Source organism: Mastigoproctus giganteus, chromosome 4 (assembly GCF_048544385.1).
Source record: "Mastigoproctus giganteus isolate SK-2022 chromosome 4, ASM4854438v1, whole genome shotgun sequence".
Classification (NCBI taxonomy): Eukaryota; Metazoa; Arthropoda; class Arachnida; order Uropygi; family Thelyphonidae; genus Mastigoproctus; species Mastigoproctus giganteus.
This window is the reverse complement of record NC_143578.1, coordinates 118,210,113-118,228,464: the sequence shown is the minus strand read 5'-3', so window position 1 is coordinate 118,228,464 and position 18,352 is coordinate 118,210,113. Positions and strand designations below refer to the sequence as shown.

Genomic DNA, 18,352 nt, shown 5'->3' with positions numbered 1-18,352 from the left:
TCCCTTTAGCCTTGATGGTAGTTTCATCTTTAAGTAATTCCCACATCAGTACATTGTGATCACTGTCACCCAGTTGTTCTTTTATCTGCAAATTTTTAATGCATGAATAATCACTGCTGATAATCAGATCAAGAGTATTACCCCCTCTGGTTGCCTCTTGAACATGTTGCTGTAGAAAACAGTCATCCAATAAATCCACAAAAGCTAGTGTGCGAGTGAGCAAAACTACCCAGGGGCTCACATCTGGTGAGTATGGGCTTGGCACACCCAGGGTCCTGAGTTGGATATCACCATTCTTCTCTTCCTTGGTGATTCCCTTTTATTTCTCTCTCTCTCTCTCTGTCTCTCTCTGGGTAGTTCAGGAATTTTTTTTTTTTTTTTGGCTGGTGCAGCGTAAGCCTCGGGCTTCCTTGCACCATATGGCTAATAATAATAATAAAAAAAAAAACCTACAAGTTCCAGTCAATATCTGGAAAGTTAAAGTCCCTCATTATAAGACATTCTGATTTACTGGTCCATGCTATTTCTCTGCACAATTGCTCATTATACTCATCAGATTCATTAGGCCTATAACCCACACCTACTCTCATTTTTCCTTTCCCAGTGCTTATTTCACAACAAACAGATCGACACTGCATTGTCGACCAACATCAATCAGATGCACTTCCTTCAATTTTGTGTTTCTTAACTAACAGCATAACCCCTCCTCCCTTCCTGTACACATTGTACTCACCAAATTCCAATTCTGCACTGCTTATATCTCTGTACCACCATGTCTCTGATATCCCAACAATATCTGCCTTTGATGTCTTGACTAGCACTTCAACCTCATCAAATTTATTAACTATACTCCTAGCATTGGTGTGCATGCAAGTATACATGCACCTGTTCCTATTTTTGGTTACCATAACACAGCCCATATATTTACTTTTTCCACTGACTCCCAACAGTCCTGGAAATATCCATTACCTTGCTTTCCAGGCTGCTGCTGATTCTAATAGAAGCAGTGCAAGAACCACTTTTGCTTTTGCCTGCGGCCACTGTTAACCTTTTAGTCTGTGTATCCTCCCAAGTTAGCAGTTTTTCGACCCACCTAACACTGCCTCGATAGCATCAGCAAATATTCTTGCACCCTTTCTATTTAAGTGTACCCCATCCCTGTAGAAGCAGTCTCTCCTGTCAACAAGCACAGACCAGGCTGAAAAAAAATTCTACCCCTTGAGCCTTGCACAATCTCTCCATGGCTGAATTGATCGACAAGGCTCTCATCATATACTCCCTCCTATCGTGTCTGGGCAGAATTGCAGACACTTTCACATTCAACCCTAACTTGTGACTCTTTTTCAACATTGACTTGTACTTGTTGAGTAAATCAGTAGATCTCTTACTCTTAATGTCATTAATTTCAACGTGGACAACAACATCACCTTTTGTGCACTTAAAAGATATCTGCTCTACGTCATCAACTTTTGCCCCTTGTACCCTGAGAATCACCAGCAATAACTAGTTCCTTTTTGGACCAGTGCATTCTGCCTTGGAGATTTCTTGTGGTTTGCCTGATGCACTGGAGTGAGTTCTGTCGTTGAGCTGGGCAGCTGAGAGCTTGATGGGCCCCTCATATTAATTTCTTTGAGGGCATTTACCCTACACCTCAAGCTCCCAAAGATGCCCATCAGAACATTGAGTTGGCACCTAATTTCTTGACACTCTAGACACCTAGCACAGTAAAGGCTTCCTCCTTGTCTAGATCATGTCCTGTTTTAAAAAGGTTGCCAAACATTTCACACTTTGCACGTTTTTTGAGACTGTGATGCGTTGGAGAATCTTCCCCTTCGTTTCTCCCCCGAGTCACAGCACTCTCACTAGTCTGTGTTCTTTGCTTCGCAGCTTTAGTCTGGGCCATGATTTCCTTTAAAATACAATTTAATTAACAATGAATTTTAATAAGATTAATATTATTTTTGATTAATTGGTAATACTATAATAAGCTAACAGATTCCTAATACAGTGCTCTTATTACGCTAACTAATTTTACTTTATACCTTACACTATCAGTTCGAGATATATATATGTTAAGCTATTTTTTGTCGACTACAATATGGCGGCTAGTTCAACAATATCGGCGCCAACACCGGGAGTCGTAACTTCCAAAAATCACTGGCTAAATTCAAAATAAGAAGCTAATGAATACTATTAAACCTATTTAATATCTCTGTAAAACGCAATATACTATTTTAATTAATGAAGAATACAGTAAAAATTAAAAATACTTATCCCTTTACAGCAGCCAAAATCCACCGACTTTTCTCTACCGCAACCCCAGTACCAATGCTCACCTTAGTTGTCCAAATTAATCACTGTACGGTTCAAAGATGGCACATGTGCATATATCCATTCTGATATTCCATGTCAGAGACTTAGTAATTTGGAAACTGCATTTTGATCTTATCTGTCTACCACATTCTGTTAAATTCATCTGTTGCCTCTATCATTCTCCCAACTCCACTAATCACTTGGAACTCTTTGAAAATTGACTTTCTCCAGTCCAACTTTCTTAACAGTGAGCTAATTTTTCTTTTACCTCATTTTAATGTTCACAACTCCGGCTGGCTGCATTGCCAATGCGCCATTAAAAATCAAATCAAATCAAACCGGCTGGCTGCTGTTTTCTAGTCACGTGGACCCGGATAGTCGAGATGCTGAGGCTTTTGCAATAACTAATGACCACACACAAATTGTTCATTTACCTACCAGAATACCAGACAATCTTAACCACACAACTAACACGTTTGATCTTTTTCTCATCAACGTCTAAGTATATGGTTAAGGTGAGCTGTCTTCTAGGCTCCTCAGATCACAACTTGGTGATGGTCTCTTCTCGAATTTAGCCTTTCTCTTGTGGTCATTCTGAACCTCGTGTTGTTTGACATTACAAGAAATGAAAATGGGATGAACTGTGCGATTTCTTTTCCCTCGTCGGATTACCGTTTCAAAACTTCTGATGTCAAAACAATTGCTCAGATCTTGTCGTGAAATTATTTTTGTTGGGATGGAATCCTTTATTGCACACTGCACCTTAAAATCTCATCCTTTGATCTAAACCTTGATTTTCCAGTAAATGTGCTAATGCTGTTCAAGACAAGAATGCTGCATGTTGTAATTGGCTCTTGTTTCTAAATCTTCACTTTCATTTTCTGCCTACACCAAAGCTCGCAACAATTGTAAAGGTATTATTAATCAGTCCAAGCTATAATTCGAACAGGCTAAGAGTAGAAAACTTGCTTCTTGTCAAAATTGTAGCTAAACATTCTGGTCTCTTGCTACTATTGGCTGCAATTTTGTCCATCTTTGTTCCCACCTCTGTCAAAACCAGCTGGTTCTATTGCCAATTCAGTCAAGGATAAAGCTGACCTGCTAGCGTCCTATATTTCTTCCAACTTGTGTATTAATGATCTTGGTAAATTTGGTCAATGCCTCCTGGGGTCTTTCATCAAAAGGATGTCAGAAGGATTTTTATGAATCTTGATGCTAAGAAAGCTCCAGGTCCTGATGGTATTTTTTCACTAGTTCCCAAAACCTGTGCTCCTGAACTTCTGTTCTGTGTCTCCTTTTTTTCACTTTCTTATTCCAAAGGTGTTTTTCCTTTGCGCCAACTCTTAAACTCTCCGTTCGAAAACAGAGCATTTCCATGCCCTGCCATCATTTGAGCTTTCACGCAGGCATTTGACTCTGTAAACAGAGAAAATTTAATGAAACAACTACAAAAAATACCACTAGATCAAGAAATACCCATGTTTGTAAATAATTACTACAAAAATACAAAAGGAAAACTATCCATCTGATTAATGATTGCCAGTATGGATTCCATCAGTGTCATCCACTGATTATATTTTGTCTTACGTTACTCATCTATGGACAAATTCCATGGAAAAGTTTGGTGAAATTCAAGCAGTTGCTCTTGACATTTTGAAGGATTTTGATTGCATTTGGCATAAATGTCTTCTAAATAAGGTTCCATCTTATGGTTTTCCAACTGTTTTTTGTAATTGGGTATCCAGTTTTTTCTCTGACTGCTCACTGCAAGTGATGTTAGATGGCTCTCTGTCTTGTAACTTCTCCATTAATGCTGGTATTCCCCAATATTTTGGTTCTTTCTTCCAATCTTTTCCTCTTGTGTTAATGACCTTCTTTGACCAGAAATCTTATCCATAGTTTTGCTGATGATAGCACATTGCATTCCAGTTTCAGAAACATTGCTCTGTACAAACAGCTACTTCTCAGATATCTACTACCAATTCCTTAAATGATGACCTCCAGGTAATTTTCAAGTGGGGCAAAGATAACTTAGTTGATTTCAATCTTTATAAAACTCAGTCCTGTCTTATCTCTCGTAAAAAGTATTCTTCTGCTCGTACGGTTATCTTCAGTGACACTCTGATTTTTAGACAAGATCATATATCTCTATTGGGGATTACCCTGACTTCTAATCTCTCTTGGCATAAGCACATTACAAATATTGCTTCCTCTATATCTAAAAAACTTGGTTTTCTCTTTTGCTCTTGGCATTACTTTTCTTCCAGACAGCTCTGTTTAGTTTGTACAAATTGCAAATCTGCAAATTCCTACCATGGAATATTGTTCCCACATCTAGCTCAATACCCTCAAAACCTCTCTCAGTCTTCTAGATTCCACTCAAAAGAGGGCAGTTAGATTAATGAATAGCGTCTACCAGTGTCTCTCCACTCTCTGTCTCGTAGACATTCTGTTTCTGCTGCATGCCTTTTCTGTAGATACTGAAAATGTTCAGTATCCATGGGCACTGTTCTTCTGAATTGTCTTCTCTAATGCCTCCTCTCTTCAAGGCAGTCTGGACACGTGTCCCAACAGCCAACATCCTTTTACTATCCAACTTCAAACTCACAGAACCAACATTTTTTCTTCCTCATTTATTTATTAAACTTCTGTTTTCTGGAACAACCTTCCTTCATACGTATTTCCTGAAAATTACAATCTACAGAAGTTCAACTCTTTCTGTCAACAAATATCTTCTCTCATCTTCTCAACCCATGCACGGTACTAAGTACTGTAGGTTCTGTTACCTCTTGCGTTTGTCGTTTTCATCAAAAAAAATTAAAATAAAAAATAATTGGGTTGAGTTAAGTACAAGATTGATAATTCAGAAAAACAAAAATAATAAATAATTAAAATGGAGAGGATGTGGACTGTTGAACGTAACCAAAGAGGGGAAGTCGAAGTGAATAGAAGACACAGATGTTAACTGATTGCGGTGAAAATATCTTACTTCTGAAAAATTTACAAAAAAACATATGACCATGTGAACACACTACTAGGGCCTTGAACGGGGCCCGTGCAAGTGAAGGGCACCCTGAAACTTGCACTTCATTAGCTGCATGGTTAAGCCACCTCTGCCTCTGTGCATTCCTCGCATGCTTCAGTGAGGAATGCTTATTTCCCTGACAAACTCCACCTTCACCCTTGGATTCCCCCCCCCCCCCAGATTTAGCATTTTATGGCAAAGATTTCATTTGTTGTTGTTATGGGGGTTTGATGGCGCGTAAGCTACTTTGGCTGTAATGCATTTCATTTGTGCTGAAAGTTTATATGTATCTTTTGTTATAGAACATAATCTTTTCCTTGAGGGTTGTGCTCATTGTGCAGGGTGTTGTTCAAAAACATGTTTCATTGATAGTGAAATGGCATTTCAATGTGGCTGGGATAAAACAACATGCATTGTTAATGAAATTAAATAGATAAGGAAGGAAGAGTTAATGATGGCAGTGAAAAATGGGCCATTTTCGATTGTTACAGATGATAGTAATTAAGGTGATTCTCTAAGCTGTCACCATTGTAGTTACTTTCCATTAAACAAACAAAAAAAAAAAAAAAAAAAATCAAATTGCTTTCTGTGCCAGCAAAGCATTGGTTGGTGACTGCAGAGTATGACAGAGGATATCTGAACAATCTGAAAGCATGTTGTATTTGTTTAAAAACTGTCTGGCACTAGTTGGTGAAAATGCACCTGTCATGGTAAGCCTAAAACCTCTAGTTGTAATGATATTAAAAGAGGAGATTGAGTGCTTGGTGGTAATAGGCCAGCCTTGTCATGTTATTAATTTGTTTGTGAAAAGGGATTCACATACTTCCTGTGAAATTGGTTGAATATTTGGTGGAAATTAGAGCTAAAAGGAAAGGCAATATAGATTTAAACAATTTTAACTGATTCAATGCCACTAATGATTTTGAAAACAGCCCAAGGTCTGCACATTGGCTGTCTTCAAACTGCTGCAAACAAATCTATTTAAAGAAGCAGTTAGAATTGGTGAGAAAAGCTGTTTGAGCATATTTTAGAGTTACCGAATTGAAAAGTACAACAAATGATCACTAGCGAGTGGCATGGACTCATTTTCAAATCCAGTTTGTGAACCTGAACTTTTGAAGGAAAACATATTGATGAACTCAAGAAAAAATAAACTTTTGGTAAAAGCAACCCTAAACAGGCTAAGCATGTTATTAGCATTAGTAGAGGCATATGATACAAGAAAGATACATCAGCCAAAAAAAAAAAAAAGTTTGTCTGGTTCTGCCTTGAATTTATTTAAGCTGTCAACTTCCACAAGGACAGATTTAAATTTGTTCCAACAATCCACTACCTGCTGGCTAAAGGCAAATTTCTGCACATCCATTCTATAACTGTCTTTCCTCAATTTGAATTTATGGCCCTCAGATGTGTAATATGTGCAAAAGGAAAAATCCTGTCAGCATTGAGCTTTCTCAAACCATTCAAGGCCTTATACACCTCAACCAGATCACCTTTCAGGTGCCTAGTCTCCAGATGCTGCAGTTTGTTGAACTTGGTCTTTCTTGGTAAGAGCAATCCTTTGTTCCATTCACCAATCTCGTTGCCCTTCTTTGTACTCGTTCCAGCAGCTCTACATCTTTCCTAAAATGAGGCCTCCAGACCTGTATGCAGTACTCAAGGTGTGGCCTGACCATTGCCTTATACATGGGGATAATCACCTCATTATCCCTGCTAGCAAAATTCCTGTATCATTCACAAGACCCCATGATCTACTCTTGCAGCCCATCTGCACTGCTTGGAAAACTTCATATCTGACTGCACAATTATCCCCAGGTCTTTTTCATTCTCCACCACCCTGAGTGTAGTACCACACAGTTGGTACATTACTCTGGGGTTACTGCTACCCATATACAATACTTTGCATTTGTCAATGTTAAACTTCAATTGTTACCCCTCGGCCCATTTGCTCAACTCTTCTAGATCATGTTGCAGTAGCATACTGTCATTAACAACCTTACCAACCTTCATATCATCTGCAAATGTGGGCATTAAGTCTGATATACCTTCATCAATATCATTGATAAATGCAGAAAACAACAATGGGCCCAACACTGAACCCCGGGAGACTACTAATAATAACATTAGTCCACGAAGAGGAGTGTCCATTGATTACCACTCTTCGTCTTCTCTCACTCAACTATCCCTTTATCCATAGCAGCTCCATGGCGCATGTTTTTGCGCCACAAAAATCAAAATCAAATCCATAGCAGCAATTTTTTTTTTTTTTTTTTTTAATGAAAACCCCAAACACGAAAGGTATCAAAACCTATAGTACTTAGTACCATGCATGGGTTTAAGGAGAAGTATGGGGGGAGAGGGAAGCCGGAAACTTTGCTCTAGAGGCTAAACATGGGTTTCACCACTTCAAGCCTCCAATAAGCAAAGTAGTGGTATTTCACTGGTTGATGAAAGTCATCTTCCACCTATGACATTTTGCTCTTAATGTCATACTGTTCCAATTTGTACTGTAGTTTTCCATGTGTGACAGTATCAAAGAGGTTAACCTGCTTGTGCAGAAAGTGTTCATTGTTGCTGTCTTCTGCCTTGAAAAGATGTGTTTAGATTTTCAAACATTTTGTTTGAAAATCCAAATATAGCTCTTCAATCCAATGTACCTCATACACAGGTCATTACTCCTAGTTATGTTGAAGAATGCACAAATTTATTATACCAGTGGTTTTTATATCTTCCACTTTCATTTTGGAAATTTTTGTTGAAGGTCATGGAGTATCTAAAACAAAAGAAGATTCTGTTCTTTTGTTTGATGAGGACATATTTTCTCTTTTTAAGTGACTAAGTGGTGTACTAGATCCTATTGAAAAATGATGTTCCAAAGCAGCACAAATGTCATCACTTAGTAATGCATCCTTTTCAAATTTGAAATTTTTTGTGGACGATTTTTCACTGTTTCCTGTCCTCATTAATGAAAAAAAAAAAAAAAAAGATGTTTTACAGTATCAGTTTTGTGAGTTTCAGTGTTTAAGCTTGCCAGCCACTATTATGAAAGAAGGAATTGATGTACAGTGGTCCTTAGTTGTGGAACAACTAAGTTGTGGAACAACTAAGCATAAAAGGAAGCTTTAAACAAATTATTCTAATTCATGATTAGCATTTTAACAGTTCCTCATAGCTGTGCTCAGTGTGAAAGAATATTCTTACTGCTTCCAGGGAAAACCAAAGAAGTTCGTTTCTTTTCAGGTGAAGATTTGGAAATGCTTTTGACATCAATTCTAAACAGCTGGGCCATTTTATGAACAAAACTTTGACTCAACATTGCTGAAGAAGGCACAGTCAGTGTCATTCTTGAAGCAATCAAAATCACTTGATGTCTAACAGAAAAGATAAACAGAAAAAATTTAGGTTAGCTAATGTTTGAAAGAATACTGTATTAAAAATCTAATTTCTGTATTTTTAAATAAAATATGTACGTTGATCTTCAAATTTTTTGGGGAACAGCAACCCCAAAATAACTTATACACTTGGTTGGAGTTGAACTAAAGTCAGTAGCGGAGGAAAGGGACTTGGGAGTTACGATACGGTCAGACCTGAAGTTGTCCGAGAATTGTGGACAGGTTGCAATGTTGCATGATGTCCTATCGATGATTTATTGAACATTTGCTAGTAGAGATAAAGTCATAATCACATAGAGATGATTTTATAATCTTTATGTGATTAAATTATAAACAATTATATTTTTAATTAGTACCAAAAAACCGGTATTTTTTGTATCAATACCGGAAAAAAATGACCGGGATCCCAGTATTGTAAGCCCTGGTTGGAATGGTACACACCAGAATGGCATTCTGGCTTGTCAGATGTATCAATGAGTTCATGTCTCTACTTGATTCTTAAATAAAATACTTTATTAACAACTTTTCCGTATTGTAAAATTTTCCATTTTGTCCCAAGCCTGATTGAGATGTGTTATGAAACTCTTCAGGTTTTAAAGTTATGATTAAATCACATCTTGAATATTGCTCGAAATTAGTTAGGGACATAAAGTATTATTTTTACAGGAAGAGATTCAAGTTTCGCATGCCCTGATCGAAGTATTTAATGTTTCAAAAAGGATTAAAATAAATAAGTGTAACAGCATGTATATGTTAGGTACATTTAGCTTTAGTTATTTTTTTCTTTGCTTCCTTATATCATTTTTGTCAACTAATATTAATTAGTCACAGCCAGTGTGATTGCAGTGTTGAGTTTGGGGGAGAATATATATATATAAAAAACAGTAAAAGTGGTGGAATAATATACCATTTAATCATCTGTCTCTGCATTGCATGCTCATTATTTCATTTAACCCTTTCAAAGTTGACTGTAGTCGATGTTGTGATAAGATGAAAGGGTGTAGTGATACAGCAGTCAAGAAATGAACATTTATGGAATGGGACCTGAGGCTTGAAGATGGTGGTTCAGGTGCCAACGTGCCAGTGGCTGTAAGTCACATTACTATTGATATGCAATTGCTCATGGTTTATGCTTTAGAATTGCAACTCAGAAATCTCTTATGATAACATCGTGGTTTTGGCATTTGTTTGGAAATGCCCAGGTTCAAATTTCATCATCAGCTGGAAGAAATATTTAATGACTTAGGCTCAGTGACTAGGCTGAAATTTGCCAGTGTTAGGTATTGGTTCTTCCTATGAGGTATTCTGGGATTTTCCTTCCACTGAACATGCAAACTAGCCTATGAATACCTACTTCTACAGATATAATTATAGACTCATAGTGGAGTTCATTGTACTTTGTTTGGTTGTCTGTTAATAAATATAACAAGAGGAATACCAACAAGTTATTTGGAATGGTGCATTGTATAAATGATATCAAGGTTTTGTTAAGACTTATGGAGTAGAGTAAGGTAGAGTATATTCAGGACAGATAGGTATAGGTTTTTGGAGTCAGAGAAAGCACTACTTATGGGGGTATTTCAACCAAAATAAAGTTTGGAGATTATGGTGGCATTCTCATGGTTGTATGGCCAGTTTTTAATGTTTGTAACACGTACAGTCATGTTCTTCGTTAATCTTAATACAATTGTGTATTACTGTAGAAATTCAGCGAAAATTGATCATATTTCTACCTGTTTCTGCAACTCAGAGCAATTGAGTTGCAGAAACAGGCTTGTAGTTGTCATGGTTGAGGAGAATAACAATGCAGAAATGGGAATGGCCCAGTCAGTGCTTGGATTTTTTTGAAATTATGTGCAAAATCAGAGCACAGTCAGTATATTCTTTTGCAGTTGTGTAGTTGATGACGATCAGATGTCATTTTTTTTATTATTATTGGTTACTGGACAGAATTATTTCATACATCATTAGGAGGAGCACAGCTATCATTAATACCAAAGGTAGATCCGTGCATTAAGCAGTTGTGTTTAGATGTTTTTGAGATGGCAGTTTTGTGAGCATGTGTGCTTCTTTTTGTATATGTGATACATACTCGTTAAAAGACATCTTATTCATTTTGTATTTATTAGATCACTCAAGAGCCTGGAGAGTTCATGATCACCTTCCCATATGGCTATCATGCTGGATTTAATCATGGCTTTAATTGTGCTGAATCAACAAACTTTGCCACACCTCGATGGATTGAATATGGGAAACGAGCATCACAAGTGAGTAGTTTTGTAATCTGTAGGTATTTAAATTTTGGGGGAGTTTTCCTTGCTAATAATGCGAATTTTCTGTTGATAATACTTTGGAGGCATGCCCAAAAAATGTTAGACCAGTAGGCTCCCTTTGCATCAGCAGGCAATTAAATTTTGATGATTAATTTTAAAAATTAAATCATGTACTGTTAGACTTTGTGTAGACGTGTTCACTTGTGTAATTATTTTTGAGCAATTGCACTGAAAATGCATAATGCAAACGGTGTGAAAAAAATTTGTGAGCAGGCGTTGTTAGATACAGAATGCACAAATTGCGATGTCAGTCCAAAATAAAAATGATATTTGTGGAATACTGAAATCACATAATTCATGTCACTCTAACAGGTAATTTAATTTTTAAGGTTAGATCTCTTTATTTGCACATTTCAAGAAATGTCTTTTGTCAGGTTAATGTTACTTCTGTAACATTAACAAGCAGGTTAATGTTACTATTATTTATAATGCCACACCAATAGTGATTAAAATTAACTGTGTACTGTTATGTGGTAAACTGTAGTGTACATTTTGTTTCAGTAAAAAAATCAAAAGAATTGACTTGTTGACATTCCTTTTTGTTGGCAAGTTTGTTTATTAGAAAAGTGAGAAAGTGATTCCATGCATGCAACATTTTTTTTTTTTTTTAAATACATTTTTTGGTCAGTTAATTACATGGATCAACAAGTATTTTTCATTGAAAAAACAAAGTTGTGGACCAGGTGGATCTTTGGATGCCGATTGTTGTTTTCAATATGTTTTTGATTTTCCTCAAGCATATCTAGTTTTTGTAATCACATGAACATAATGAGATATATATGAACACAATGAGATGTACAATATGATTATACTACTCACATACCTATTCACCCAACCTACATGAATATAATTATTATTTATATATTCATATTTATAAAATTGTTCGATTTTGTATCTAAATACTTATTTCATAATTTAATTATTTGTTATAATTGGTTTTAAGTATAAATAAAGGTTATAAATTGTATTAAGTAAGGTCAAGTTAATTACCGAAACATACTCATTTTCATGCCTCAAAAGTGTAAAAATCACCCCAAACAAATTCTGATACGCATGCATTTCTTTCCTAACTAATTCATGATGGATATTTGAAAAATTTACTAGTTATACTCTGGCTACCAGCTACCTAACCAGAATAAGGTGTGGACACCATGTTATTTGTACCTTTTGTGTTTGAATGGATTACATGACTGGGTGAATAAATGTAAAAAGTCAGTGCCATTTACCATACCCACGATATGGAGGAAGCCAAAAGACCATGATGATTATTGTTATTTTTGTGATATGAGTGTAACTGAATTCCCATCAAAGCATAAACAAGACTGTTCATCCAATTTTCCCTACCACCACATCATGGATTAGATTCTTTAGAAGATGTGAAATGGTTGGGATGCGATGAAGGAATGGTAGGTGGTTCCTGGTGGTTCACCCCACCACCCACTTTCAACTCCCACCCTCTGGACCAGGATGGGCATCCTGTACCAAGGTGTCTCCTCTTTTCAAATCAGCGGGTGCCTCAACTACAGCCCCCTTTGGTCTCTACCCCTTTTATCCTACCCTCTTCCTATCTCCCCATTATCTCCTTTCAAATAAAAAAAAAAATGGTAAACCCCAGATGAATTAAATAAACTCCAGCAAAACAGTGATTGACAAGTTGTGATTCCGCCCGCTGTCCTCCTAGGTTGATATGCCTAGGGTGTTCCCCCCCCCCCCCTTGCTGCTGTTTTTTAGATTGCGAACTCATTTTCCGATTAAAAAACAGCGGGATGGGGCGAAGTAAACACTCTACCTAATCTAAGTACTCCCCCTCCTTGATGGCGCCTCCGTAGCCAGGTGGGAAGGAGCAGCAGTGCGTAGTACACGCTTCTTGATTAGACCGGGGTTCGAGCCTGTCACCACCAAATACAGAGGATGTGGAAAGGTCAGGGAATGACCATTGCATATCCCGGAGCAACATGGCCTTAGTTGCTAATGCTCCTAAAAACCAAATAACAAAACAAAACAACAGAGTGAGTACAATCACAGCACTGAGTGGGAAGTGCCTTCATACGTCAATCACCGCAGTCTTTCTTCACTTTCATCAGTGTACCCTGTACCAGAGTTCAGCCTTTTTTTTTTTTTTTTTTTTTTTGGGCTATCCCAGGGTTCTCCCCACCACAGCCTTATTCTCTCATAATGTGTTCTGGCCCACCTCCCTCGGGTGGTGATGGAAATGGAGTGTTAGTGAATCTCCATAAGCTCCCATGCTGGCTAAGTGGCCAGAGGAACAACAAAACCCACACTAACACACTCTGGCCTTATGCAGCATGTTGTATTCTACACAGAGTAAAAATGCGGTGTTGGGGGAGACCACCAGTGCCACCTGGCAAAAAACACTGTCACTATGATCGATATCTAATCAGGAAATGACCTATGTAACTATTTACGTGTGCATTTGTAGTGTGCGGGATTCTCAAGTCAAATAAATATCACTGTGTAATTATTTACCTTATTATTTATACCATATACCTTATTTACCTAGGTCACTTTGAAAAAGGCCTTTTGCTTTGGGTTGCATAATGCATGAGGAATTCAACTTGATAAAATTAATAGTAAAGATTAACTGACGGTACTCACCTCAAATAACCCACTTAGTTGTATGGTGTTTAAGGCGAAAGTTGTGGAAATTCAATTAAATTGCATAAAAATAAAATTGTTAAAATATAAATAGAATAGAGACTATTAAAAGTGTAATTAAAAATTTTTGCCCAAAGGAAGAAGACATGCTGTACTGCTCCATCCCCTGGTTGTCATGTATAAAATTTGTTAAAAACTATTTTTCACAGTTTTTAACAAATTTTATATAAGACAACCAGGGGATGGAGCAGTGCATGTCTTCCTCCTTTGGGCAAAAATTTTTAATTACACTTTTAATAGTCTTTATTATATTTATAATTTAACAATTTTATTTTTATGCAATTTAATTGAATTTCCACAACTTTCACTTTAAACACCATACAACTAAGCAGGTTATTTGAGATGAGTACCATCAGTTAAGCTTTGCTATTAATTTTATCAAGTTGAATTTCAAAATAACGGTACATTAAGATAATCACCTCCTTATCCCTGCTAGAAAAATTCCTGTATATCATTGATAAGACACCATGAAACTAAGTGCACATGAGGAATATTGTTGCATCTGAAAGAGAAGGACTAAAATATTTAACTGAAATATTTACAAATATACAATATTCATTAATGTACAAAAAATTTTACAATGGAACGTTTGATGCCAATTAGATAGTGTGACATGTGCATGAGGTGTGGTGAACGTTATGTAGGCAGTTGTCATTAATTAATTGCATTTGTAGTGATGTAATTGCCTTGCTCTCTTTTCCCATTGTCTGGAATAAATATCATTAGGAGGAAAACGTTTTTAATGTATAGAGAGATAATTTCTTGTACTTAAGAAACTTGGGCCGAAGCATCTTAATTTAAGTGGGTGGGAAAATACTGCTGAATTCACAGCATTTATTTGGCATTGGTCTAAAATTGTAAAGATTCCTTTTAGAAGCATGAGAACTAAAGATCCAGATTCCAGTCCACTGAATGATAGAAAACAAGAACAACTGTTGTTCTTTGTGGATATGTATAAGTGGTTAAAAAAGTGAAAGATTTATCTCATGGCAAAATATATAATATTGGTCTTAGTTTGCAGACATTTCAGTTCTTTTCACATACATGCCTTGCATTTTATGATTGATCATTTATATATTTAACTGCTTTAAACCACAGTCTGTTCTGTTGGATAAATTTCAACTGATTGTTAGAAAAACGATTTGGATGCTACCATCAGTTATCTGGAGCAAATTATCACATATCGTTGCAACAGTTATCAGAAGCTAAAAAAAATAAGGAATAAAGTTTCTCTCCCCCACCCAAGACATTTTAAAATTGAAGATTTTTTTCTGTTGCTTGAAATGAATAATATGAAAGGGACAGAAATATATGAAATTAATATGAGACTATTAGCTGCTGCTGTTGAAGATTTAGTTTTATCTCTACCTGCAGATGTAGTGGATTTTATTGTATATATATATCTAGTTATGCTTCTCAGTATTTTAGGCAAGAACAAATGCTTTTCCTTTACAGCTAAACTGATTTGTGTTGTTCATATGTTGGATTATGAAGTTGAAAAGGAATGTGCAATTATTAATGTATATAATAGGGGGGAAACTCAAAACACCTTCAGCATTGTGTTCAAATAGCAACTTAATTTGTTAGAGTTTTCCAGATAATTGTTTCTCTTGAATAGGAGTATAATTTTCTTCACTGTAATAATCAGCTTGCAACATTGATGCATGTAAATTGTAACTGGAAAGCATTTGTATCATCAGCAAAGAAGAGTAATCTCTTTTGAGATGTGGTCATTCATTAAATGAATTGACAAAATGTTTAATTTGTACTGTATGATTATTTAGAAATAAGAATAACAAAGATACAAGTAACTCAAAAGTCAGATGGAAAATAAAAAAAAATTTCATTAATTAAATATTTATCTTGAAATTGCTTTGCAAATTATATAATGAGCAGTTGCTTAATTTGTTCACATGGTTTTTTAAATTATGAACTGTAATGTATCTTAAAGAAATCATATTGTAGTACAGTTAGGGAAGGACGTTACGTGGTTGTTTCCCATTAAGATTATTACTGAAATTAATACCACTCATATACCACATAGAATTAATAATATAGTTTATTAAGCTAATCACCTAAATCACTCTAAAAGTTAAGGTTATGTTTCAGGCAGATTATGTTTCAGTACCCATCATCAGACCATGAAGAATATAACGGAAGGACAGAGAAATATAAAGTGTTACAAATTTGAATATTACAATAACAATTACCAATATTAATATTGCAATTACATATATACAACTCCAGTAAGTTAATTAATTGTGGATAATACGTCTAAAGTATTAATTTTGGATTACCATTACAATAGAAAACAGATGTTGAATTAAGTAAAACTAAATACATAAAGATTACCTGCTGTCACACCTTGCCGATGCTACCAGAAACTAGAAACCTGAAGGGCGTACAGGCAAGGGGTGCTGCCAGCATTTAATTTATAGGTGAAGAATTAAGACCATTAGCCAATGGAATGTTGCCAAGTTTTCTATCCTGGATCCGGTGGTTCTTGTGTAGTGGTGACCTTTGCTCTCATATTCTGAAAATCAGGCCTGGTGTGCAAGCTGATTCTGGGGGTCTGGAGGGGATTGTGTGTGTGTGGGCTGCTCCTCCGGATATCTGGACTATTTGTTTTTCTTTGTTTTTCATTTCTTCTTTGATTTTCTTATTAAAAGGGTTGAAATATTGTGGGTTGATTTGAACTCCGTTTTCTGTTGATTGCTGAGGCTCCGTACGTTTTTATGAAGAAAGTTTCTTTAAATTTCCTCGTGTTGAACTGGTCAGTACAACCAGCATCAGCAGAAGAAAGCTCAAATTTTTTGGACGCATGGCAAAGAGGGAGAACTTTCTGTTGACGAATATAATGGAAGGAAAAACTGAAGGAAAGAGGAGCAGAGGAAGACTTACAACTAGATGGAAGGGTGGGATCAGTGCCCTTCTTTCTGGGCATGGCAGTTTGCAATGCCGCTTGTAGAGCACAACATCAGTGCTGTTGGAGGAAATTATTGGTGGCTATAATGGCTGCTTAGGGAGCTAAGTGACTGGAAGAAGATTAGGAATCTGTAAGTTAAAGACCCAATGGTTGGCAGTGTACTGATGTAAGATTTACTTAAAGACATAACTACTGTCAAGGGAGAGGGGAAAGGGAAGGGCTTTTGCTTTCCTAAGGGAGACTACAGTAGTCTCAGATGAGTTTTAAATTCTATGCAGTGGGACCAACTGATGATGTTATCATCAGCAAATTCTAAATGGGAAGCATTCAGTGAAGTAATTCTATAGCTACTAGGCTTTTCAAACCAACTAAGAAATATTGTTCAAGTCTTAGACCTAAATGGATGTCATGTGAACAAAGTTATCTTGTGACAAAGAAGAAATTTGTATGGGATGCATATAACTTTTCATGTGATACAGAAGCGTATGGTAGGTATAAACTAGTCTGTAATCAAGTCACAAAAAACGTTAGTCACACTAATGCCGACTATGAGATGTCTCTGGCAAAGAAAAGCAGCAAAGACTTCTTTACTTATATTGACGATGGAAAGGTTGAGTCATATTGGTCCACTTGATGGTGAGTGTTAACTGTTGATGATTACTGCCCAGGTTGTTGACAAACTGAATAGGTGTTTTGCATCTATATTCACACATGAGGAATTACTTAGGAAAGGGAATGCCAGAGTTTTATCAGACTTCAGCAGGGAGCTAAATGATTTTGTAATAAGTGAGAACAAAGTGGAAAAGAAATTGTTGAAACTGAACATTAAAAAAAAAAAAAAAAAAAAAAAAGTGACCAACCCCGGCACCTATCTATCCAGTTAAATTAAGGAAGATGCAAAGGAGGTAATGAAACCTTTAGCCATAATGAACAAAGCATTTTTGGATTCAGGGGAGATCTCTATGGACTGGAGATTATTAGTGGTACTTCAAATTCATCAGATTTATTCATTATGATCCTAGCATTGGTGTACATACAAGTAGGCAAGAGCGCAAGTGCAGTAGCACATGCTCTTTAAGTGGACCGGGGTTCAAGCCTGTGACTACTAAATATGATTAACATTTGTATTGATTGATTTATTGTAAACTCCACTGACCTGGTGGTCATGCCAGAGTATAAACAAGAAAATTTTTTTTAAGTACACATGCACCTGCTCTTACCCTTAATTATCCTAAGAATAAGAGCAGGTGCTAACACATACCATGTACAGGCAGTTCTCACTTTACGAGTTCCCGTGTTTACTAGTTTCTTTCCCAAGCCAAACAAACCAACAAAATCGAAAATATGAACATTAATTGCAAAAATGAATGTTAAACATTCATAAATACCGCATTACAAACCACGTGCGTAGCTATACAATACAGCATACATCGCTTTACAATATTAATCAGTTCCAGAGACACTATCATAATGTGAACCCAAGAACACATTGTTTTTTGGTAATTCGTTTCAAGATCTCAGAAGTTGAAATTTTCGCTATATAACTAAGCTATTTATCTCTCTAAAATTTCATTTTTAAGGTCACAAGCATGACCTTAAGGCCATATAAAAGGTTGTTAGCGTGGTTTGTAAATTGTATTAGTTACCAATTCAAATCATCAAAATGCACTACACTTTCATTGTTATC

The 18,352-nt window shown here is 36.3% G+C and overlaps 1 protein-coding gene across 1 annotated transcript in view; it reads left to right on the top strand.

Annotated features, from left to right (window-relative positions):
* LOC150087017 (lysine-specific demethylase 4A-like) overlaps positions 1 to 18,352 on the top strand; it is a 694,533-nt gene that overhangs the window by 154,415 nt on the left and 521,766 nt on the right. The window contains exon 7 of the mRNA XM_090372906.1: positions 10,860 to 10,997. Coding sequence (XP_090229032.1) covers positions 10,860 to 10,997 — 138 coding nt within the window. The remainder of the gene's footprint in view (positions 1 to 10,859; positions 10,998 to 18,352) is intronic.